We start from the raw sequence: 26,594 nt of genomic DNA, 5'->3' as shown, positions 1-26,594 counted from the left end.
AGCTCTAGCCATACAGCCAAGAAATGATTTTCCTGAGATGTTTAGAGACATCTAAAAACACAATGAGAGACTTGACTATGATACTTCACCTTGAAAGAGCACTTTCTTCTAAACCAGAAAACTCATACAATTTTATAAATAGTGAACATCTCAAGGGGGTTGCTAAGTGTTGGTGGTTTCTGTGTTTCACATACTGTATGCAAGATGATATACGTAGATTGAATGGCAGTTGGGTTTGGGTGGCAGATTGGGATGGCTGCTCATCACCCTGCTTTTCCTTCCACTCAAGATGCAGGAGGGTCACCTCTACGCCTGGAGGTGGGAAGAACTGGAAATGCACAGCCTTGCTTTGCAGAACACCCTCCACGAGCGAACCTGGAGTGATGAGAGGAATCTGATGCAGCAGGAGCTCCGGTCCTTGAAGCAGAACATTTTCCTTTTTTACGTCAAACTCAGGTGGCTGTTGAAGCACTGGCGACAAGGGAAACAGATGGAGGAGGAAGGAGAGGATTTCACTGAGGTACCTCCACCGGAGAGTTCATTTCATTTGCATCAGTTTTGTTCTTGAACCCCAGACAGTGTTGTCCATCTCCCCACCCCCTCCCCTGCACACAGTCGTGTTCTATTAGTTCAGATTATTTTGTCAAGTCCACCCTAGGCAATGGAAATGCAATGGTTGTTTGTTATATAGCAGACCGAGAGTTCTGTGCTGTCCTTTGACCTCGTTTTAAGAGTATATGGGTCTGTACCTGGCCAATGGGCTCAGTGGTTCAGTGGTTAAAGCTTCAGCCCATGCACTGAAGGGTCTCAGGTTTGATTCCTAGCCAAGGGCATGCACCTAGGTTGCAGGTTCAATCCCCGGCCCCAGCAGAGGTAACCAATTAATATGTGTGTCTCTCTCCAGCCCCCCACCCCCTTCCACTCTCTCTTAAAAAAAAAAAAAAAATCAATGGAAAAATATCCTCAGGTGAGGATTAACAACAACAAAAAAAGTGCATATAGGTCTGTAACTCTGTTCTGCAACAAAGTTTTGCTGCCATCTCTTTTGTTGCTGGTTTATAACTTCATTAAAGTGATCACCCTGAGACCCATAACTGGCTCCTTCCACCTTGCTAGTTTGTAAAACCTAGTTCTAAGTGCTTCTCTCTTCTTTCCATTTCAGTTTTTATTCCTGAGTGCCAGAGCCCATTCTGCCAATGCAGTTGTAACTCTTCTAAGTTCCAGATGGGTCACTTTCTTGCTGCCTCTGAAATCTGTATGTTCTCCTAAAAACGAGAACGTGCCTCAAGTCCAAGATTCATAACAGAACCAGGACAGAGTTATTTGTTTTCAGATGGATTTTTATTAAGTCAAAGTGGCTGTGAGCTCTGCAGGCTCCTCCCTGGCCTTGCTCTCTGTGAGCTCAGGGCTGGAGTCACTGGGGCTGGGTGTATCCACACTGCTAGCTGCTCTGTCAGCTGCTTCGGGCATTGTGAATATTGGTTTCCTTTAGTCCCTCAAGACCTTTCCTCTGCTTTTCACTCTAATAAGCAGTGTATGTAATTTTAGATCACCCTCTGAATGGGAAGATACGGTGATTCTCTTTCCTCAGGGTAAAGAAAGTCTTCAAAAATTAATTTAACGTGCTCCCAAATACCCATGACATAGAAAACCATCATTAAGCAAAACCTAGAAGTAGTTGTAAAGTGTGTGTTGATCAATACTTTGGAGTTTCTCCCTAATTTATAAAACCATAACTGTAAGTAATAATAGTTTATACATAGTAAAAGTTCTAATCTTTTCTAGTAAACTGTATTCACTACACTGTATACTACTTAAATGGAGAAAGTGGCTAATGAGTGAGATGGCCAAAATAACCATATTAGGGAAAGGGCTGAGAGGTGAAGAGTTTGAGAACACCCAAAACGTGGATAATTATCTTCAAACCATAAAAATCAGACTACACAGCAGAAGGGTTTGGGTAAAGCTGTGATCATCTTCTCTTGCTGTTTTCAGAGTGAGCACCCAGAGTTCCACCCCAGGCTTGGTGAACTTGGAGTCCAGGGGGAGCAAAAGGGGGTTGGCCCGGACCAACAGGACAACGGTCCAGGCTGTGGCTCTTCAACGGGGGAGCATGTCCCACACTCCCCTATGCAGATCGGGATCAGTGACCATGGATCTCGACTGCAGCCTGCAGATGGAGGACAGCCCAACGGGCAGGTGGGTGCAGAGGTCTCAGCCCGCCTGGGGGAAAAGACTCCCAATCTATGTCTGTATTATTTTTTATCATGAGCCGGTGTTCTGGAGAGCAGAAAACTCTGGCAGCCTGTGGTTGCCTGTTGCCATATTTTTGCTAGAAATCATATCATTAAGGCTCTCATGTTAATGTCAGCCCATTAGTTCATTTGGCTTACACATATAAATGAGGACCATTTATATGTAAGAGCAGGTCAACTGCGTCCCCTCAAGGCCAGCAAACATCCACAGAAAGAGAAAAAGAAGGTATTCTGCAGATTGGTCTGAGGCCTTATAAAGGTCGAGCGTTCTTCCAAGGAGGAGAGAATACTGAGTACCTTGCTTTCACCAGGACAGAGAAAAGAAAGCATAGGGCTTCTGTGCTGATATTTAGCCGAATGGGCACTCGACAATATCATTAATTTGTTAACACAATACATAAGGACAAAAGAACAAAAAATTTTAAAAAAATACTCCCAAACATGTAAAGTGTTTCAGGTTCTTTGAGGGCCACTTGAAATATAAAAATATTTGATGACACTTAAAAAATAAAGAGAGGTGGGATTTCAGGCTAAATACTAAGTAATTATTAGTGTTGCCAAATGCCACATTTATTAATTATTAAGCAGATAGACCTTGCTTACCAAGCTAAAAGTTATTATTTTTTAAAAATGTTTTTATAGATTTTTAAGAAAGGGAAGAGGGAGAGAGAGATAAAAACACTGATGAGCCCTGGCCGGTTGCTAAGTGGTTAGAGCGTCGGTCCACAGACCAAAGAGTCTCAGGTTCAATTCTGGTCACTGGCACGTACTTCAATTGTGGTTCGGTCTCCAGCCCTGGTCGGGGTCATGCAGGAGGCAACCAATCTCTCACATTTATGTTTTTCTCTCTGTTTCTCCTTCCCTCCCTATCTATCTGAAGAAAAATGGAAAAAAATCCTCCAGTGAGAATTTTTTTAAAAAGAAAGAGAAACATTGATGTGAGAGAGAAACATCGATCAGCTGCCTCCTGCACAACCCCTACTGGGGATTGAGCCTGCAAACCAGGCATGTGCCCTGACTGGGAATCGAACCAGGACCTCTCAGTCCATGGGCTGATTCTCAATCCACTGAGCCACACTGACTGGGCAAAAGATACTATTGATACCACCCAGATTTTTTGCAGTTTCATACAAAACAGCAGCCATGGTGGGTTTAGAGCATTGAGACCTTGGGGAGCACGGGGTGTTAAAGCTTACTCGCTTTCTGACTTCCTGTTCTGCGTCTTTGTTTTTTGTTTTTGTTTTTGTTTTTGTTTTTGCCTCTGTTGCTTCTCTGAGGGTTCCACAGGGCGGAGCCTGAGGCCCCAGCCCTGGACCATGGCTCAGGGTGAGGAGCAGGGCTGGGTGGACCCAAGGTACAGAAGTCACTCTGGAAGGGCAGGTGTGGCTGCAGCCACTCATCCACACACATACTTGGGCACTCCCTCTGCGTCGGATGCTGCAGCTGCAGTCCCTCCCTCAGCCCAGAGCCTTGGAGGGGGAGGGGGGAGAGCTGGCGTCAGCACTTTGGCTCAGATCCAGATGGTGAAGAGTGGTGACATCCGAGCACAGGCCTGAGGGAAACATGTATCTGCCCTTCTTACTTACTGCTTTCTCTCCATATACAAATACAACTGAAGAGCTGCTTTCTTCTTTTATTTTTTTGCTGCAGACATTAGCAGTTTATTGTTTGTTGAATCCAAACACATTCAAAATGGAAACTGAAAGAATACTTTTCACCTGAAACAATTAAACTGGATCCTATTAGCATATAATGCTTAACACATTACAGCAATAAAGATGGTAATCCATTGTCTTCTTTACTACTAAAGTCAGGTGATAGACCAGTTGTTTGCAGTAGTGTCATAAGGATCAACTATTACCATTAAAAAAAATTTGCAAACAACAGTAGTGGTAGATGAATATTTTTACTCTGGTTCACTGAAAAGGAGACAAAATGTTAAAAGTCCACAGCACTGCAAGTGAATAATCACCATGCAAACTTCTTTGTGTGCAGTTTTAGTGATTTATTTATGGTATGTGAAGACTGAAACCGAATGGCTCTTTGCTCTGATTTTCTATTACAGTTAACATTTGCCAGTTCTTTTGGTGCCAGAACGTTTTTCATGAGTGTCAGGGCAATATCCTGGTTAGAAAATTATACACACACACACACACACACACACACACACACACACACATTAAATTATATGTAAATATAAAATGGGAAGAAAGAGATACAAGAGTGATGGAAAAATATACTATAAAAAAACAACACACCAACAATAAACCACTCATTTAAAAGTGGTTTGAATAAAGACTTCAAAACTCAAAATTAGTTTCCTGGTAAGAACTTCAAATACTATTCATCAGAAAGTGTAAACAGTGTTTTAAACAGGCAAAAGAAAAATCCTTAAGCCCCCCCCCAATAGAAACTATTAAATATCTGTATCCCCAAAATATATGCAGTAGTGCAAGACTTTTCCTCAAACATGGGAGACCTCATTCAAAGGAAAAAAGGGACAGATTTAATTTGATTTGTATTGCTGAGTACTTGAAAAACAAAAGAGGGGCATCATTTGCTAGTTTACTAAATAGCAGTTTTTATCATTCAAAACCAGTTTGCTACTATGTCAAGTGCATATTTGTTTTCACCAGGATAGAAGAGAGGATTCTTCCCTGCTAACAGGCAGCTTTAAGTGGTCACATTGAAGAGCTGTTTTCTGTGCGCCCCCACCCCCCCTTCACTTTCCCTGACTAATATGACTCAAGAAAGAAGAATTTTCAAAGGAACTTTTAATTACAGTTATTAGGAAGTTCGTCATAAAGCCAGAGTCCATGGGGAGAATTCAGTCATGGAATGAGTTTTCCAACAATGACTTAGAAAATAAAATGCTACCTTGCAAAATAATCCTTTAAAACTGCCAGTTTTTTGTTGTTTTACAAATTTTTTTTAATGTTTTCATTGATTTTTTGGAGAAAGAGGAAGGGAAAGAGTGATAGAAATATTGATGTGACAGAGAAACCTAGATCAGCTGCCTCCTGCACGCCCCACACTGGGGATCGAGCCTGCAACCTGGGCATGTGCCCTGACCAGGAATTGAACCAGGACCTCTCAGTCTATGGGATGATACTCAATCCACTGAGCCACACCAGCTTTTTGTTTATTTTAATGAAACTAGTATAGACAATGCCCATTAAAAATCCATATCCCAGGCCAAAAAGTACAAATAAAATAAAAAAGAGCAGTGCTCTATTGTACATACTTCTGTATGAATTTTAGAACTTTTCTGGGCTTTTCTGACAGGATTTTTCTTTACTCATAAAATGCTTTCTCTTCAGTGAAGCCATCATTGTTAGTCTTTACTCTCACTTTATCTGTCATCCTGACTCCAACCTGATACTCCTCTTGCTTTGGTCCAGACCCTCAGATTTTAAAAGTAGCTTCAAGTTAAGGAAAGGTCCTTTCCACAGTTGAGTTCTCTGAAAGAGTTCCGTCACCCACTGAAAATCAGAGTGCAGAGTGAAGCAAGCAGACGCACACATGTAACATTTCAAAAGGAGAAGGCAACCCGAAGGGGGCTGAGGTTTGATCACCGGAAATCGGCACAATGAGAGCAAACAGTAATGAGTAATGGACACTAGAACTCCAGTTGCCAGATGTTTTAAAGAACTGGGGTACCAGTTTTCAGTTTCATTTTGAACACCACGTTACAAAAGAACTATTTTTATTTATTATTTATTTTTTATCCTCACCCATGGACATTTTTCCATTTATTTTTAGACAGATTAGGGGGAAGGGAGAGAGGGAGAGAAACATAGATGGCAGAGAGACAAATCGACTGGTTGCCTCCCATGTGACCCCCAACCAGGGCAGGGGACAAACCGCAACTGAGGTACGTGCCCTTGGCCGAAATCAAACCCAAGTCTCATTGGTCTGCAGGCTGATGCTCCAACCATGGAGCCAAACCAGCTAGGGCCAAAAGAACTATTTTTAAAAATAAAAAAGGATTGGGGGGGAATGAATATCTAAACCATTGAATGACCCCCTGTTTGTTCTGATAAACTTCGGTCACATCTTCCTCCCTCCCCACTTCTTTTGAAGTGGGATTATCAGCAATTCTCTTACCTCCAAAGAGAAACCTGAGTGAAGTCATTGAACTCCCTGTCTGATTCTTTGAGTTTCTTGAGATGTGTCATCATTTTCACTTTGAAGTAAATTTCATGGCTATCCTGTCCAATGACTTTGAGTTTAATATATTATCCTTCTTTTTTTTTTAATCTTCACTTGAGGATATTTTTCCATTTATCGTCAGAGAGAGGGAGAGAGAGAAATCAATGTGAGAGAGACGCATCGATTAGTTGCCTCCCTCACAACCCAATCAGGGTCAGGGACTGGACCGCAACCAAGGTACATGCCCTTGACTGGAATCGAACCTGTGGCTCTTTGGTCCTCGGGCTGATGCTCCAACTGTTGAGCCAAACCAGCTAGGGCCCTCCTTACTTCTTATTCCTCAAGTTTTTAGTTGAAGGTTTTGCCTCCTGGTCTGACATGGTGATGGTGGCTTCACCCAGTCTCCACACAGCTGTGGCCTAGGGTAGAGAAGAACCTCGCTTTGGGGTTTACAAATCCGTTTCTCTTCCCTACAACACAAAGCTGCAGCTATACCAGTGTTATTATTATTAAGAGAGTTATTGGCAGTCAGTACTATAATGTATCTGTGATGAACTCAAATAATATTTCTTGATTTCTACTTAGTCAAAAACCTACGGCACTAAGATCATGTGGGCGTTTCTCACACGAGCATCCAAATGCTTTGGAAAAAGGGGGGATTTTCTAAACCATAGTCATGGAGCCCTGGCCGGTTTGGTTCAGCGGTTGGAGCGTCGGCCTGCGGTCCTGGGAGACCCGGGTTCGGTTCCCGCTAGGGGCGCGTGCCTCGGTTGCAGTTTGTCCCCGGCCCTGGTTGGTTGTGCGGGTGGCAGCCATTCGATGTGTCCCTTTCACATCGATGTTTCTCTCTCTCTCTCTCTGTTCCTCTCTCTCCCTCCCACTCTACCTTAACAAAAAATGGAAAAATATCCTCGGGTGAGGATAAAAAAAAAAAAAAACCATAGTCATGGAAAAGTTTACCCTTGGGGTGAAAAATAATGTAAATTCACTCAGCTGGAACCTCACACTCAGTGTATTTTAATATCATCTCTCTTTTCCTCCTCTTCCAACACTGATTTCTTAGCTCTTCCCCTTTAAGTGGAGATGGACCCGTGAGTTTCCCCTTCACACAGTGTGCAGCAGGGGCACATGAATGAGCTTACAGGGTAGAGTCCAGATGGGCAGAATCAGTTCCTCCTTTAACGAACCCATCTCTCCATAGTAACTAAGTGAACAATGCTGTCGGTCCGAGGACTGAAGACTAGTGAGCTCTACTGCAAGCGACAGCTGGTTCCCTGAGAGTGGGCGATCTTCATTAGCAGGTTCGCCTGCCGGTTGGCCCGGGTGTCAGCTAGGCAGCCTGGGGGTCTTACAGAGCTTGGAACCAGACCCACGCCCTTTCAGAAACTCTGAGGACCTCCCAAGGTGATAAGCAGAATGAGAAACGTGGCTAAACTTCTTTCCCAAGGATAAACTCTCAAGTAACAAAATTTCCAGGCCTTGGCCTTTGCTTTGTGTCATATTGAACATTCTCACAGTTGAACACAGTAAATGGCAACATTTATCATGTCCAGTGAGATAAAAATAATTACATGTATTGAGTCAACCTTGAAAATAGTTCATGGAAATCATCAGGTTGGAAAATGTCTGGTCTGGGAATGCTCCCTGTTGACTGATCTTTGGCTATGCGATCTAGTAGCAGTGACCCGACTGGCCTTGCCAACGGCAAGCACTTTCCGTTTGCCTGCGGAAGAGCAGGGGCTGGGAGTATGCAGGGGCATGGCATAGAGTTCTCACTGAGCTCCCGGGTGCCTGCCACCTGCCACTATGTTCAACTTTTGAGACCAGCACTGCTAAGGCTGTGTGTGCATTTTATATTCATTAGTAATTTCTGAAATCAAGTTTTTTTAAAAGAAAAAAACAAGGTGATTAATAATTCCAGAATCATAACCCTGTGGTTCCAACAGTTAGTCTTCCCAAATTAGATTAATTTTTTTAATGAGAAATTACTTTTTTCAGGATTATGACATAATATTCTTTATTAAAGCATCTAAGTATAAATATAAAGAATCTAATTTAAAATTCACAGCACGATCTAATGAAATTTTGTTTCATATAGCCTTCAAAGTCTTTAGCTGGTTCTGGTCACTGAAGAGTCACTCAGAATCTAGCCATAGGACCTCTTGAGCCTCAATAGCTTTTATATTTTAATTCTATATGTTACACCATGGTTTATTCTTCAGTCTCTGCAATTTTATATCCTCACCTAGGAGACATGCAACTCTATATAAAAGGAACCAGACCAGAGCTTATGATTATGAAACGTTTTATTTTTGCTAGTTTCTGTTAGTGTAGAAATAGCACCTGCTGGAGATGAAAAGTCACAAGTACTAACAGGGATTTAAGGAAAGGACTCTCTCGGCCCCAGGCCCACCTTCTAGAGTTAGCAGTGGTGGACAGTTTACAACTTTCAAAGTGTGTAACAAACTCTAAACTTCACTGATGAGTGCATTCTTCTGGTTACTTTGAAGCCTTTGACTGGTATCTCTGGGTTTATGATGTATTAAATATATGTCCATTAGTTCTTTCATGCACCCACCTTTATTCTTAGGAAGCTCTTGGTGAAAATTATAGTGGCCTGTAGGCACAGAGTCCTTGTGGCCCAGATCACCTGGAATATTCTCAGCCAGAGGAAAAATGATTTCTATACATAAATGAATCTATCATCTCTGTAAACCTCCATTAGAGATAATATTGTCATGGCCAGTCTTCAATGACTCATTGTCTTTTATCTGTGGGGAGATAATGGTTTTAGAAAAGAATCTTAAAATTAATCTGAATGTAACAATGAAGGTAAGAATGATAAATGGCTTCTTTATTAAAATGTTGCTGGATGTGCAAATATATCCTTTCTGGCTAATCTCACAGAAAAGGACTTGTCTTGGGACTCCTGCTGATAAAGGACTTACTTTCATTGAATGCTGCATGAGGCCCCCCTTTTTTATGTATCAAATGGGAACTGTGCAGTGTGTGTTGGAGGTCAGGACCAGCTACTAGAGTGTTCCAGAACTCCCTGCCTATGTCCCATAGCCTAATGAGTAGGAAGTGGAGGCCATCACCTCGATTTTGTGACCGGCTTTTATGGGTCAGCCTATATGCAGCAGGTCGATATATTTGTTCCATCTTTAGATTAAAGCCATTTCCAAAGTCAATGGCTTTGATGCAAGCAAAATAGTTAATAATAATTTAGCTCTTTCACAGGATTGTGATACACAGATTTTAGAAATCTTAGGCAAGAATGATTTTGTAAAATTGCTGGTATTGTATCACTAACAGCTTGGTTACCTTTTCCATAAATTTCCTTCCTATGAATAATATTTATTGTATACTTGAATAGCGGTCCTGTTAGCTGACCCCCAACCTTGAACTTGTTTTAAAGTTTAACATTTTATAGCACAGTCAAGCTCCTGATCCCAATCTTAGGGTTATTTTAAGCTTCACCCAGGAGAGATGAATTTGGAAGGGCTGAAATGCCCTTAGACTGGGGAGAAGAAATAGTAGAGCCATTTTATCCTGCTTCTTTGTAAGAAAACCACCGGCTTCTGGTCAAGATGGCGGGTAGGTAAACGCGGTACCGCGTCCTCCCACAACCACATCAAAGTTACAACTAAACTACAGAAAACCATCATTCACAACCGCCTGAAATCAAGCTGAATGGAAGTCCTACAACTACAGAATAAAAGCAGCAGCTGCATCGAGACTGGTAGGAGGGGCGGAGGCACCACGGGCTGGTCCCACACCCACGTGTGGCGGATAAAAATCAGGAGGACACCTCGGCAGGGAAGGTCCTTCCTGAGGACTGAGGGGTCCCCGTCCCACACCAGGTGCCCCGATCAGGGTTCCAGTGCTAGGAAGAGAATCCCCATAACTTCTGGCAGGAAAAACCAGCGGGAACTAAGGCTCAGGGGGGCTGACGCAGCTGGAGCCCCAGGCAGCTCCCTAAAGGGCCCACGCACGGACTTATCGGACTCTCTCCCTCTGAGCTTGGAGGGGAGGCAGCTCGAGGGGCACCAGAGTCATACAGGGAAGAACTGAGCTGTTTGGCACTGGAGCGAGGGCTGGAGAGGGGGCTTCCTCGGGGACAAACGTGCTGTCAGAGGCCTTTGTTCCTTTGGTGAGCCCTTCCCGGGGGCGGCAGACAGCCGCCATATCTGGGACTCCAGCAACCTGGCTCACACTGGCAGCCCCGCCCTGCTGACTCCCTGAGGCCCCGCCCCACCCCACCCAACTTTCAGGCCCATCCAAGCTGTTGCCAGTTGGTTACCCATAGGATTGGCCTGTCTTGAATCCTGCTTCAGGTTTTCCTAAATTCTTTCAAACAAGCAGCATCTGGTCTCAGCGAGCCCCATACCTCTCGTTAAGTAATACACAGAAACAAACACAGGGAGGCAGCCAAAATGAAGAGACAAAGAAACAGGTCCCAAATGAAAGAACAGAACAAAACCCCAAGAAAAGAACTCAGCGAAATGGAAGTAAGCAACCTAACAGATGCTGAGTTCAAAATACTGCTTATAAGTATGCTCAATGAACTTAGTGAGAAACTCAGTGAACTTAGTGAGAAACTCAGTGAACTTAGTGAGGGCCTCAAGAGCATAAAAAAGGACCAGTCAGAAATCATGGATGCACAGTTAGAATTGAAGGAGGCATTAACTGAAATAAAAAATAATTTACACAGCTTCAATAATAGAGTACGTAAATCCAAGGAGCAAGCCATCGATTTGGAATATAAGGAAGCAAAAAATGCCCAATCAGAACAGCAGAAAGAAAAAAGAATCCAAAAAAATGAGGATAGTGTAAAGAGCCTCTGGGACAACTTCAAGCATGCCAACATTCGCATCTTAGGGGTGCTGGAAGGAGAAGAGCGAGAACAAGAAATCGAAAACCTTTTTGAAACAATAATGGCAGAAAACTTCCCTAACTTGGTGAAGGAAACAGACATACAAGTCCAGGAAGCACAGAGAGTCCCAAACAAGATGAACCCCAAGAGGCCCACACCAAGACACATCATCATCAAAATGCAAAAGGTTCAAGACAAAGAGAGAATCTTAAAAGCAGCAAGAGAAAGGCAGCTAGTTACCTACAAGGGAGTTCCCATAAGGCTGTCAGCTGATTTCTCAAAAGAAACTTTGCAGGCCAGAAGGGAGTGGCAAGAAATATTCAGAGTGATGAAAAGCGAGAACCTACAACCAAGATTACTCTGCAAAGCCGTCATTTAGAATCGATGGCCATATAAAGAGTTTCCCAGACAAGAAAAAGTTAAAGGCGTTCATCATCACCAAACCGTTATTGTATGAAATGATGAAGGGTCTTTTTGAAGAAAAAGATAAAATATATGAACACACAAAATGGCCGTGAATACATATCTATCGACAGTGGAATCTACAAACAAAATGAACAGGCAGAACAGAAACATTCTCATAGATACAGAGAACATTTTGTTGGTTGCCAGTTGGGAGGGGGGTTGGGGGAATGGGTAAAAAAGGTGAGGGGATTAAGAAGTACAAATTCATTTCTAGACTGACAAACCTCAAAGGGAAAGGGGTTGGGGGGTGGGAAGAAATAAACCAAAGAATTTATATGCATAACCCACGGACACAGACAATAGTGTGGGAAAAGGTGGGGGGGGGGAGTGGGAAGGAGGGGGTCAATGGGGGAAAAATGAGGAACATCTGTAATACATTCAGCAATAAAGATTTAAAAAAAAGAAAATGAAAATGAAGTCAGACCTATGGTGCATTTTGGGGATTTACCATATACACATACCTACAAGCAAGAGAGAAAGAAGGCTATAAAATACTTTTGAATTCTCTTAGATCTCAGTACTTGATAGGGAGCTAAGTCCTCATTTTCTTGGCCTGTGAGGAAGACACCGGTAGTACCATACTCATATCCCATAATGATATCATTGTCATTAACTAGTTATTGATAACAGGAAAGAAGCAAAGGGAAGGCCAGACATTATAGGTATGTCTCCTACGAAACAATGGGGGAGGGAACCACACAGGGAACATAGACACATTCTCAGTAAAGGGGTGACATAGGGAAGGTACTTACCTAGCGATCACACCTACAGACAAAGGTAGTTGACCAGCCTGAGTGTGGCCACTTCAAGCACAGGAAGATCTGGAATACTTAATCCCTTAAACAACGGAATTTGCTCTCTTGTGCTCTTGGGACTCTTGTTGCTTGAGGCATGCTCTCTTGGCTCTCTTGTGTTTGCCCCTATGGCCCATAGCCATGGAGACCCACACACAATGGACGACTGGACTGCAGCTAGCCTGACGCTAACCTGGACCCGACTCCAACATGGAAAGGAAACTCTGGGCACTGGCTCTGATTTTAGCTCTACTGAAACCCCAGTTACACTTCTTCTATGATTGGACTAAGGGAAATGGGAATTTGGAAACTCAGAGATTTAATTCCATGGAAATAAAGCTTTCTACCATGTTGCATCTTCCCAAAAAGAAAAAGAAAACCAACCAGCTGATCTTGAAGAGGTTGAAAAGTTGGTCTTTTTCATTGAGATTGACCAATATTTAACAGAGACATACAGCTAAACGGTTGCATAGCTGGGCCCCTGGCACAGAAGGTTCAGAAGCTCCAGATCAACAATTCTTCCACCTAATATTTCCCATTCTTGACTTGATGTGGGAATATTTTTACCCAAAACATAGCCCAATAAGGACCACTGATGGAGGAAAAGTGAGACAAGTAACTTTTAGGTATTTTTTCAGTGGCTCACTATTATTATTTCCCTTGATATGAGGATGGAATTCCTCTCACAGAGATTAGATGGCTTTCCTGAGGCCAAGTTAAAAAAATAAATTAACAGCCTAGGCAGGGAATGATGTCAGAATTCAAATATCCTGGCGTGGACTGTATCCCTTTGAAGGATAGACCTGCACGTCCGAGCAGCAAGACCTCGGCGATCTCTGCACCTCCTCCTCTGTAACACAGGCACACAGCAGTACATACCCAGGATGGATGTGAGATGCAGTCATGTAGATGAATGATTTAGCATACCCCTAGTCCATTGAAAACAATATTAGTTATCATTACTGGGGGTTTTCTTTGTGAAAAAGTCATTTAGAAGGATCATGCCCATCAGTGGCTCATTCAGGGTCTTCAGAAACTTTCACTAGGACATCAGTGCTTGCTGTTGTGCACCAAGGCTGGGGTGGCTTCTTGCCATGCCATGTGCTGCTCCCAGGTGATTATAGGTATCAATGGCATGGACTCTTTGAATTCTCTTGGTTTTACCCCAAAACAATTTTAAGCTCATTTCGTGATGAGTGAGATTATGCTGATGTAATAATATTACTCTGGCCCAAATGTACACTAGGTTTAATTTTATCTAATTCCATATCTGCTATGCCAAAAAAGTATTTACTTCCAAAGTAAGTACTTCCAAATTTTCAGACTGCCAAGAACTGTCAGGTGAACCCCTGCTGTGGAGAAGCACAGAGTGCTGGTCCTAACGTTGGCAGAGCTGTCTGGTGCAGGATTAAGAGCCCCACCGGCTGACCACAGATGTGACCTGGTGTTTATAGGGAGCTATTGATTACATGTAAGAATTTATTATATGCTTTTATGCCTTTTCTTCAATGAAAATTAGATGACTACTCCAAGGACTGGATCAAAATTATTATTATTTTATGTTCAGAATACATTGACTTAAAAGCAGTGATATATTTAAACTAAAAAATCCAAAGATGAAAATAATAAGTAAGTCTGCCATAAAATATACATAATTTTTTTCAGCAAATTCTGTACTTAGACTGATGTATGTTTCTGAAAATATTGCTGCAATACCTTTTCTCACTCACCTGCACTTACATAATTTTTAAATACTTTTGGTGTAGTGTTTAAAGAAACTGTTCTGCATTTATTATAATTCCACACATTTCAAAAGCATCTCTTTGAATATAGAGTAATTTATTTATTTTTATTGTTTACACTATTACAGATGTCCCCATTTTCCTCTTTGCCCCCACCTCATCTCCCCCTTCCCTCTGGCCTTCACCACACTGTTGTCTGTGTCCTGGGTTATGCTTATATGGTCTTTGACTAATCCCTCCACCTGCTTTCGGCCAGTCTCCCCTCCTCCCCCCAACAGCTGTCAATCTTTCCATGTTTCCATGCCTCTGTTTCTACTTTGTTCATCAGTTTATTTTGTTATTATAGTCCACATATAAGTGAGATCATATGATATTTGTTTTTCACTGATTGGCTTATTTCTTTTTTTGTTTGTTTTTGGTTTTTCTTTTATTCGTCACTCGAGCATATTTTTCTATTTATTATCAGACAGAATGGGAGGGAGGAAGAGAGAAAGTCAGAGATAAACATCGATGTGATAGAGCCACATCGACTGGCTGCCTCCTGCATGACCCCACCAGGGCTGGGGACAAACCACAGCCAAGGCACATGCCCTTGACTGGAATTGAACCCGAGACTCATTGGTCTGTGTGCCAATGCTCTAACCACTGAGCAAAACTGGCCAAGGCAGGTTTATTTCACTAACATAATAATCTCCAGGTCTATCCATGTTGTTGTGACAGGTAAGAATTCCTTCATTTTACGGCCACATGGTATTTCATTGTATAAATGTACCACAGCTTTGTTATCCACTCAACTACTGATGGGCACTTGGGCTGTTTCCAGATCTCGGCTATTATAAATAACACTGCTATGAACATAGGAGTGCATATATTGTCTCTGATTGGTATTTCAGTATTCTTAGGATATATTCCCAGAAGTGGGATCACTGGGTCCAAAGGCAGTTCCATTCTTAATTTTTTGAGGAAACTTTATACTGTTTTCCACAGCAGCTGCACCAGTCTGCATTCCCACCAACAGTGCACTATGGTTCCCTTTCTCCACATCCTTGCCATCGCTGTTGTTTGCTGATTTATTGATGGCGGCCATTCTGGCAGGTGTGAGGTGATATCTCATTGTGGTTTTAATTTGCATCTCTCTGATGATTAGTGAGCTTGAGTATTTTTCATGTCTGTTGGCCATCTGTATGTCCTCTTTGAAGAAGAGGTCCTTTGCCCATTTTTAAATTGTATTATTTGTCTTCCTGATGTTGAGTTGTGTAAGTTCTTTATATATTTGGAAATTAGCCTCTTAGCAGATGTATCATTGGCAAATGTGTTCTTCCATACAGTGGGATCCCTTTTCATTGTGTTTATGGTTTATTTTGCTGTGCAGAGCTTTTAATTTGCTATATAGTCCCATTTGTTTATTTTTTCTCTTGTTTTCCTTGCCCTAGGAGACACATCGGCAAAAATATTGCTGTGAGAGATGTCTGAGATTTTGCTGCCTTTGTTTTCTTCTGGGATTTTTATGGTTTTGTTACTTATATTTAAGTCCTTTATCCATTTTGAGTTTATTCTTGTGTATGGTATAAGTTGGTGGTCTAGTTTCATTTTTTTTTTTGCATGTACCTGTCCAATTTTCCTAACATTTGTTGAAGAGACTGTCTCTACTTCATTGTATGTTCTTGCCTCCCTTGTCAAATATTAATTGACCATGAAGGTATGGGTTGATTTCTGGGCTCTCTGTTCTGTTCCATTGATCTATAAGCCTGTTCTTGTGCCAGTTCTTATGCTATTTTGATTACTGTGGCCTTGTAGTATAGTGTGATATCAGGTATTGTGATACCTCCAACTTTGTTCTTTCTCAAGGTTGCTAAGGTTATTCGGGTATTCAGGAGGTTGAAAAGAATGTGTAGGATTTTAGAAGGTTCTCCATCTGCTGAGCTTTGCAAATGTTAACTCTTAAGAAGCCTTTCATCTCAGAGCTACTAAAGTAAAAATTGTTTTTTAAGGTGTAAAAAATTGAGGGGCAATAAATAAAAAAGTCTAACAAATAAACCTTTCTACTCGATTGAAAGTCTACTGTATCTAATATTATAACTCTTCATATAAATTATGGGAGCAACTATGTACTTTTCAATACTAAATCTTTTCATGTTAAAGAATTTCTCTTTTCTAACTCAACCTCACTTAAATCCAAACATATATCCAAAGTATCTTAAATTTTTCCCTTTTGTGGTTGATCATCTTCGTGTATGTTCATGTGTTTGTTCAATGGGTTGACTAGGTGGTTTTAGGAGCACAACTGACTCTGCATGTGGTCGAGGGGAAATGGAGTGTGTGAGATCCCAAGTAGGGAGCCTGAGGGCACTCACCTAGTTTACCAAGTGGGGGGATTCTTCCTGAGAGGAAGGGACTCTATAGTAGAGACAGTCTGCTTACAGCAGGACTGAGAGAGCATTTATTCCTCCTGTCTCATAAATATACCAAACAAGATTGCCCTGAGACCTCGTGATGCACTTTTATGTTTTCTGTCTGGTTGAAAGAGATGGGTTCATTTGGCTATTATTATTCAGGTACAGAATTAATTTATTTGGACAAACCTTTCTCATAAAATGCCCATGATGAAATGTACTAAGATAGCAATTATAGTCGTGAAATGTGCCTTCAAAAGGGTGGGCAGGTTTTAGAAAATATAAAATCTTTTAAGTTAGGTATAAGCAGATCAGTAATAAAACCCCACTTTCATTGATCAGACCTGTTTGCATACTTCATGAGCCAAGCATTGTGCAAAACACTGGAAATGTTGGGGTGGGTCAGGCTCTTACTGTGGGGCAGGCACAAGATAAATAGGTGCAGTGGTTATTTTTGTTGTTAGTGAAGCAGAAAGGAGGGGACAGTGATTTTATCTCAGGGGACCATAAGAAAGCCTTCATGAGCAGGTTAGGCTTTTTCTTTTGGCCTTAATTATTTAACATTAAAACTTCTCCCCTCCCCACGGCTGTGTTTGTCAAATATATGACCTCTGGGTAACTGCAAGTCAGATGACCAACTATATAGGAAAATAGTTTCTTCTTATTTATAAGAAACATAGGGCCTTTATTCATTCCCTTCTGTTGTAACAGCTGACATTACAATGACAGTACACACACACACACACACACACGTACACACACAAACACACGCACACGTTTGTATTTTGTTACATCTGCTTCCCCAACCAGAGCTGGGGACTTCTGAAGTCACACAGAGTGTCTTGGCAGCCTTGGCCTCTGGGCACCCTGTGGCCTTCTGCATCATCCTCTCTTCTGCTCCAGGTTCTCGTAGCACCAGCCTGAGTCTTGGCCTCCCTTCTATTCCAACAGCCCTTAACAGTCTCAGTCCCAGGAGCCCAATGAGCAACATGGGGGCCCCTGGCTCGGCGCCCATTGTCAGTGGCACCTTGGAAACACCCTAGCACAACCTTGATTGCCAGGCTTCTCTCCTCTTCTAACCTAAATAATATCCTTCCATGAAGTGCCCAGCCTACTCCCATGTTCCCGCAGGTGGTGGAAAACCAGCAGCTGTTCAGCGCGCTGAAGACCTTGTTGGAGGACCTGCACTCGGAACTGCGGGAGGACGAGCATGCCCGGCTGCGGCTGCAGCAGCAGTACGCCAGCGACAAGGCTGCCTGGGACGTGGAGTGGGCCATGCTCAAGTGCCGCCTGGAACAGGTACCTGCCTCCCCCATCTCCCTGGGACAGGTGGGGAGAGGCACAAGTGACCGTAGTGACCTCTGGCTAAGAGAAAGAGGACTCTGAGGAGGAGACCCAGAGCAGCCGCCTGCTGACTCTTCTTAAACTTCACAACCTTTCCAAGGCACCTTCTTTTCCCCCAAGTATGAAACGCTCCCGAGTATGAAACACTGTTGGCATTTTTAAAGTAAGAACTTCTATGCATGTATGCATAACCAATGGACACAGACAGCAGTGGGTGAAGGTGGAAGGAGGGGGGCAGGGGGGGCAGTGGAGGAAAAAATAGAGGACATCTGTAATACTGTCAACAATAAAGATAAATTAAAAATATATGTGTAGCCCTGGCCAGTTTGGCTCAGCGGTTAGAGTGTCAGAGTAGACCAAAGAGTCACAGGTTTAATTCCAGTCAAGGGCACCTACCTCGGTGCGGTTTGGTCCTGGCCTTGGTCGGAGTTGTGCAGGAGGCAACCAGTCCATGTGTCTCTCTCACATCGATGTTTCTCTCGTGTGCATTCTCTCTCTCCCTCCCTCCCACTCTGTCTGAAGATTCATGGAAAAATATTCTTGGGTGAGGATTTAAATAAATAAATAAAATACAGTTGTCCCTTGACACTTCATGCTTCAATTTTCATGGCTTCACTCTATCTCGGTTTTCCCCAATAAAAATCACGATAGAGTGAAGCCGCAAAAGCCAAAGCGCAAGTGGCGAGGGACGACTGTATAAATAAGGAATCCTACTTCATGGAAATTCATTTATTGTAGTAGAGTCTGGAACTGATTAACCATGATAAACAAGGGCCAACTGTGTATATGTAAATGGAATCATAAAATTTTTAAAACTTCAGAGCCATAAAGATCTCCAAAAAATAAATAAAGTAGCATTTATTTTCTCATTTCACATTGAACCAAGTTGTATCTAGTCCCCACAGAAGACCCCAGCACACGGTGGCGATCAGAGTGCGCTAGCATGACTCAGACAGCAGCTAAGAAAAGCAGATGGCAGTTGAGTTATCTCTGAGAAAGGTAAACACATGCTTTCCTTTGGATTTCTCCAAATATTGGAAAGTTGTAGACCTTCCACTACCCACCCTAGAAGTCTAATCGGTTTTGGTGTCACAGACCCTTTAGTGCTCAAGTGAAGAGGAGAGTGGGTTTCTGCAAACCCTTCCCACAGAACAGACCCTCCTGGGAGAGATTAGACCTGGCATGGTTGTTAAAATCAGACTTAGCCAGAAACATTCTTTTCTACATTGTCAGAAACATTTTCTCCCTGGAAATCCTAAAAGCACAGTTACTTCCTTCAGAGTGCCTGCTTGCTCAGATTGTTACTCCAGGTTTCTTCCAGCCCTTTGATCATGATGTGGGAGGAAAGATCTGTACATCTTTGATAGTCTATTTTCTAGGTCCTATTTTGAGGTAAAGCATAAAGTAATTAAAATTTTACATGAATTGGCTCAGTCTTGCATGAAAAAAAATTGCCAATAAAGGAGAAATCTTCCAATGGCCTTAATAAAAGATGAAAGGGCCTGTCATGTCAAAAGGAAACAGTTCCTGCCCTGCTTGGTGTGGCTCAGTTGGTTGAGCATCAATCCCCTGCACCAAAAGGTCACTGGTTCAATTCCTGGTTCAGTTCCCATTTGGGGCACATACCCAGTTTGAGAGTTTGATTCCTGGTCAGGGTATGCAAGGGAGGCAGCCAATTGATGTTTCTCTCTCACATTGATGTTTCTCTCTCTCCCTCTCTCTAAGAAAATCAATAAAAATAATTTTTTTAGAAAAAGAAAACAGCTCCTTTGGCATCCACAGGTTCACCTGCTTTGCCACCTGGCTCAGGGGAACAGTGATGTCAGGCTCACAGCCCTGGGAAGAGCAGAGACACAGTGTTCTCCGCAGAGGAAGCTGCAGAGCACAGGAAAACCAAAGTACCAGGCCAGGCTGGTCAGATGACGGAGCCACTGACCCAGTTACTAATCCTGCCCACTGCCTGGGAGCTGACTCTTGCTATATGCTCTGTTTATGTCAGGACACAGCCTGTACAGTCAGCAGCAGAGAGATGAGTAAAACGCATTCTCTGATTAGCTGCCTTTAAAACCTGTTCAAAAATATGTTTATGGGAGAAGAACTAAATATTTAAGTGTAGCTAAAGAAAAGAGGCATAATCTTTGATGCAAGCCAGTTCAAAACATTTCCTCTTTGTTTTAAAGAAACCTTGTATCCACCCACATGTTCGCTACAATAAAGCCTCAGGGAGAGTCATTAAACACCATGAAATAATGCTAGGACTTCAAGCCTAGAAGGTAGGTGGTAATAGGTAAGATTCATCTTCTGCCCAAATTGCTTAAGATGTTTCTTAAATATTTGCAGCCCAGGAAGCAATGAATGTGGGCAGATGCTGGTTCATTTATAACAGTTTCATCTTTACCCTCTTCCACTTAAAAGAAAAACAGGTGAATTGTGCCAAAAGTTAAGTATTTTGCCCTGGCCGGTTTTGCTCAGCGGTTAGAATGAAGGCCCATGGACTGAAGAGTCAAGAGTTCAATTCCCGGTCAAGGGCATGTACCTGGGTTGCAGGTTCTATCCCCCACCCCAGTCGGGGTCATGTGGGAGGCAGCCAATTGAATAACAAAGATCCAGCAACAAATAAGATATTTCTTGGCTGGGTTTGCAGTGCAGTGGGAGACCTAGACAAGAGCTATAATTTATAATAGTGTGAGAAGCGCCCCGCCAGGCCTGTACACAGTGCTGGCAGGGAGTGGAGGCATGCAGGGCACACACCTCAGCTGGGGGGGTTAGGGAAGAATTGCTTGTGAAAGTCTGCTTAGAATGAATCTCAGAAGATGAGTGGGAATGGGATATGGAAAAGGAGAGAAAGGATGTGTCAGACAGAATAGGAACCTTGTGAAGAAGGGAACATGCCACATCCGTGGAGCTGTACCTAGTTAGGTGTGAGAAAAGGAACATTCAAATAATTGAAACAATAATCCTGATTTTTATCATGGAATTAAAGCATTTTGATTTCCTTTTTAAAAGGTCATTCTGGCTTCAAGGTACAGAATGGATTAGAAACCATTAAATGACTTGAATGGATTAACATGGGTCTGTGGGATCTGCTGTACCAAAAATAGGAAAAAGATACATCTGTCTATTCACTAATTGTTTTTTTTGTTTTGTTTTAAAATTTTATTTATTTATTTATTTTTTTGTTACAGATATTTTACCTTTTTACCCCATTGGCACCCCCCCCCCTCCACCCTGTCCCCGGGTTAGTTGTCCATGTCCATTGGTCATGCATACATGCATATAAGTTCTGTGGTTTATCTCTTCCCACCCCCCCACCCCCCATCCCCTCTTCTGACGGATGTCAGTCTGTGCCCTACTTCCATGTGTCTGGGTCTACTGTATTCCTCAGACTGTTATGTTCATTATATTCCGTATATAAGTGAGATCATGTGGTATTTGTCTTTTTCTGCTTGGCTTCTTTCACTTAGGATAATACTTTCCAGGTCCCTCCATGTCGTCTCAAAGGATAAGAGATCTTTCTTTCTTACCGCTGCATAGTATTCCATTGTGTATATGTACCACAGCTTTTTGATCCATTCGTCTACTGGTGGACACTTGGGCTGTTTCCAGATCTTAGCTATTGTAAATAGTGCTGCTATGAACATGGGGGTACATATATTCTTCCTGATTGGTGTTTCAGGCTTCTTAGGGTATATTCCCAGCAGTGGGATCACTGGGTCGAATGGAAGTTCAATTTTTAATTTTTTGAGGTAGCACCATATTGTTTTCCATAGCGGCTGCACCAGTCTGCATTCCCACCAGCAGTGTATTAGAGTCCCCTTTTCTCCACACCCTCGCCAACACTTGTTGTTTGATGATTTGTTGATGGCGGCCATTCTGACAGGTGTGAGGTGATACCTCATAGTTGTTTTAATTTGCATCTCTCTGATGATTAGTGATGTTGAGCATTTCTTCATATGTCTCTTGGCCATTTGTATGTCCTGTTTGGAGAGGTGTCTATTCAGCTCCTCTGCCCATTTTTTAATTGGGTTCTTTGTCTTCCTTTTGTGGAGTTGTATGAGCACTCTGTATATACTGGAAATTAACCCCTTATCTGATACATCATTGGCAATGATGTTCTCCCATACAGTGGGTTGCCTTTCCATTTTGATGATTGTTTCTTTTGCTGTGCAGAAGCTTTTGAGTTTGATGTAGTCCCATGTGTTCATTTTCTCCTTTATTTCTGTTGCCTTAGGTGATGTATCAGTGAAAATTCTGCTCCGTATGATGTCCGAAATTTTGTTGCCTACATTTTCTTCTAGAATTTTTATGGATTCACGGGTCACATTTAAGTCTTTTATCCATTTCGAGTTTATTTTTGTGTATGGTGTAAGTTGATGGTCTAGTTTCATTTTTTTGCATGTAGCTGTCCAATTTTCCCAACACCATTTATTAAAGAGGCTGTCTTTACTCCACTGTATGTTCTTGCCACCTTTGTCAAATATTAATTGAGCGTATTGCCTTGGGTCCATTTCTGGGTTTTCAGTTCTGTTCCACTGGTCTATATGCCTGTTCTTGTGCCAGTACCAGGCTGTTTTGGTTACAGTCGCTTTGTAGTATAACCTGATATCTGGTATTGTGATCCCTCCAACTTTGTTCTTCTTTTTCAAGATTGCTGTGGCTATTCGGGGTCTTTTTTGGTTCCATATGAATTTTTGAAGTATTTGTTCTAGTTCTATGAAATATGTCGTTGGTATTTTGATGGGGATTGCGTTGAATCTATAGATTGCTTTGGGTAGTATGGACATTTTAATTTTGTTAATTCTTCCAATCCATGAACAGGGTATGTGCTTCCACTTTTTTATATCTTCCTCTATTTCTTTTTTCAATGACCTGTAGTTTTCTGCAAATAGGTCTTTTACTTCTTTGGTTAAGTTTATTCCTAGGTATCGTAATTTTTTTTGGCACGATGGTAAATGGGATTGTTTTTTCAGTTTCTCTTTCTGTGAGTTCATCATTGATGTACAAGAATGCCGTCGATTTCTTGACGTTAATTTTGTATCCTGCTACTTTGCCAAATTCAATTATTAAGTCTAATAGATTTTTGATGGAGTCTTTAGGGTTTTCTATGTACAATATCATGTCATCTGCAAATAATGACAGTTTCACTTCCTCCTTTCCAATTTGGATCCCTTTTATTTTTTCTTCATGTCTGATTGCTGTGGCTAAGACTTCCAGTACAATGTTAAATAAGAGTGGCGAAAGTGGACATCCCTGTCTTGTTCCTGTTCTTAATGGAAATGTTTTTAGTTTCTGTCCATTGAGTACGATGTTGGCTGTAGGTCTTTCATATATGGCCTTTATTATGTCGAGATATGATCCCTCTATTCCTACATTGCTGAGCGTTTTTATCAGAAATGGATGCTGGATTTTGTCGAATGCTTTTTCAGCATCTATTGATATGATCATGTGGTTTTTATTCTTCATTTTGTTTATGTGGTGTATCACGTTTATTGATTTGCGAATATTGTACCAGCCTTGCATCCCTGGAATGAATCCCACTTGGTCATGGTGAATAATTTTTTTGATGTATTTCTGGATCCGATTTGCTAGTATTTTGTTCAGGATTTTGACGTCTATGTTCATCAGGGATATTGGCCTGTAGTTTTCTTTCTTCGTAGTGTCTAAAAATATGGAACGCTTCACGAATTTGCGTGTCATCCTTGCGCAGGGGCCATGCTAATCTTCTCTGTATCGTTCCAATTTTAGTATATGTGCTGCCGAAGCGAGCACTATTCACTAATTGTTAACTAAAATTTATTACGTTCTCTAACAACACTATACTCTCAGTTCCTTCCTCCTGCCCTCTGTACTGTTGTCATGATTTACTTCTGCATGTTCTAGAAACACAAAACAAGTTGCAACTATTTGTGCTTTGGACACTCAGTAATTTTTAAAGCAGTTAAAAATGGGGGGGGGTATATTTCTATTTATACCATTTACAGTGTTCTTCATTTTTCTTTGTAGAACAATATCTGTTGGTATCATATTTTTTCTGCCTAAAAAGTTTCCCTATCAGTTCTTGAAGTGCAGGTCGACTGGCAACAGATGTTATTTTCCTTCAATTTTTATTTGTTGAAAAATGTTTTTTCTTTTTTTCTTTTTCTTTTTTTAATGTTATTTTTGTTACAGATGTTTCTCCTTTTTTACTCCATTGACACCCTCCTCCCCATCCCCCCACCACATCCCTGACTTTGTTGTCCATGTCCATTGGTTATGTGTACATGCATATAAGTTCTGTGGTTTATCTCTTCCCTCCCCCCACCACCCCCTCTTCTGAGGGTTGTCAGTAGGTGCCCTACTTCCATTGCTCTGGTTTACCCTATTCCTCAGACTGTTATGTTCATTATATTCCACAAATAAGTGAGATCATGTGATATTTGTCTTTCTCTTCTTTGCTTGTTTCTCTTAGGATAATACTTTCCAGGTCCCTTCATGTCATCTCAAAGGATAAGAGATCTTCCTTTCTTACAGCTGCATAGTACTCCATTATGTATATGTACCACTGCTTTTTTATCCATTTGTCTACTGATGGACACTTGGCCTGTTTCCAGATCTTAGTTATTGTGAATAGTGCTGCTACAAACGTGGGGGTACATATATATTTTCTGATTGGTGTTTCAGGCTTCTTAGGGTATATTCCTAGAAGTGGGATACTGGGTCAAATGGAAGTTCAATTTTTAATTTTTTGAGGTAACAACATATTCTTTTCCATAGTGGCTGCACCAGCCTGCATTCCCACCAGCAGTGTACTAGAGTCCCCTTTTCTCCACAACCTCACCAACACTTGTTGTTTGATAATTGGTTGATGGCGGCCATTCTGACAGGTGTGAGGTGATACCTCATTGTTGTCTTAATTTGCATCTCTCTGATGATTAGTGATGTTGAGCATTTTTTCATATGTCTCTTGGCTATTTGTATGTACTGTTTGGAGAGGTGTCTATTGAGTTCCTCTGCCCATTTTCTAATTGGTTTCTTTGTCTTTTTTTTTTATTATTTTTTTTTAATCCTCACCCGAGGATATTTTTCCATTTTTTGTTCAGGTAGAGTGGGAGGGAGACAGAGGAACAGAGAGAGAGAAACATCGATGTGAAAGGAACACATCGAGTGGCTGCCACCCGCACAACCGACCAGGGCCGGGGACAAACTGCAACCAAGGTACGTGCCCTTAGCGGGAACTGAACCCGGGTCTCTCAGGACCGCAGGCCGACGCTCTAACCGCTGAGCCAAACCGGCCAGGGCTCTTTGTCTTCCTTTTGTTGAGTTGTATGAGGACTCTATATATTTTGGAAATTAACCCCTTATCTGATGTATCATTGCCAATTTTGTTCTCCCATACAGTGAGTTGCCTTTCCATTTTGATGGTTGTTTCTTCTGCTGTGCAGAAGCTTTTTAGTTTGATGTAGTCCCATGTTTTCGTTTTTTCCTTTGTTTCTGTTGCCTTAGGTAATGTATCATTGAAAATTCTGTTGTGTATGATGTCCGAAATTTTGTTGCCCACATTTTCTTCTAGGATTTTTATGGATTCACAGGTCACATTTAAGTCTTTTATCCATTTTGAGTTTATTCTCATGTATGGTGTAAGTTGATGGTGTAGTTTTATTTTTTTCCTTGTAGCTGTCCAATTTTTCCAACACCATTTATTAAAGAGGCTGTCTTTACTCCACTGTATGCTCTTGCCTCCTTTGTCAAATATTAATTGAGCATTGTCTTGGGTCTATTTCTGGGTTCTCTATTCTGTTCCACTGATCTATATGCCTGTCCTTGTGCCAGTACCAGGCTCTTTTGATTACAGGAGCTTTGTAATGTAACCTGATATCTGGTATTATGATTCCACCTACCTTGTCCTTCTTTTTCAAGATTGCTGTGGCTATTTGAGGTCTTTTTTGGTTCCATATGAACTTTTGAAGTATTTGTTCTAGTTTTGTGAAGTATGTCATTGGTATTTTGATGGGGATTGCATTGAATCTATAGATTGCTTTGGGTAGTATGGACATTTTAATGATGTTAATTCTTCCAATCCATGAACAAGGTATGTGCTTCCACTTTTTTATATCTCCCTCTATTTCTTTTTTCAATGACCTGTAGTTTTCTACAAATAGATTTTTTACTTCTTTGGTTAAGTTTATTCCTAGGTATCTTAATTTTTTTCCGCAATGGTAAATGGGATTGTTTTTTCAGTTTCTCTTTCTGTGAATTCATCATGGGTGTATAAGAATGCCATCGATTTTTTGACATTAATTTTGTATCCTGCTACTTTGCCAAATTCATTTATTAAGTCTAGTAGATTTTTGATGAAGTCTTTAGGGTTTTCTATGTATAATATCATGTGATCTGAAAATAATGACAGTTTCACTTTCTCCTTTCCAATTTGGATCCCTTTTATTTTTCTTCCTATCTGGTTGCTGTGGCTAAGACTTCCAGTACCATGTTAAATAAGAGTGGTGAAAGTAGGCATTCCTGTCTTGTTCCTGTTCTTAAGGGAACTGCTTTTAGTTTCTGCCCATTGAGTATGATGTTGCCTGTACGTCTTTTAT

At 41.6% G+C, this 26,594-nt stretch overlaps 1 protein-coding gene, 1 non-coding gene and 1 pseudogene across 2 annotated transcripts in view; 1 reads left to right on the top strand and 2 right to left on the bottom strand.

The window, feature by feature from the left end:
• MTCL1 (microtubule crosslinking factor 1) overlaps window positions 1-26,594 on the top strand; it is a 152,363-nt gene that overhangs the window by 102,682 nt on the left and 23,087 nt on the right. Inside the window, exons 7-9 of the mRNA XM_036244612.1 lie at window positions 290-520; window positions 1,996-2,199; window positions 17,809-17,976. Of these exons, the coding sequence (XP_036100505.1) occupies window positions 290-520; window positions 1,996-2,199; window positions 17,809-17,976 (603 nt within the window). The remainder of the gene's footprint in view (window positions 1-289; window positions 521-1,995; window positions 2,200-17,808; window positions 17,977-26,594) is intronic.
• Window positions 6,263-6,787, bottom strand: LOC118619309 (annotated as a pseudogene).
• Window positions 23,684-23,790, bottom strand: LOC118619517. Its single transcript, XR_004957276.1, has one exon. It is a non-coding gene; the product is annotated as a U6 spliceosomal RNA (small nuclear RNA).

This window comes from Molossus molossus, unplaced genomic scaffold, assembly GCF_014108415.1.
Source record: "Molossus molossus isolate mMolMol1 unplaced genomic scaffold, mMolMol1.p scaffold_m16_p_6, whole genome shotgun sequence".
Classification (NCBI taxonomy): domain Eukaryota; kingdom Metazoa; phylum Chordata; class Mammalia; order Chiroptera; family Molossidae; genus Molossus; species Molossus molossus.
This window is presented reverse-complemented; position numbering and strand designations above follow the sequence as displayed.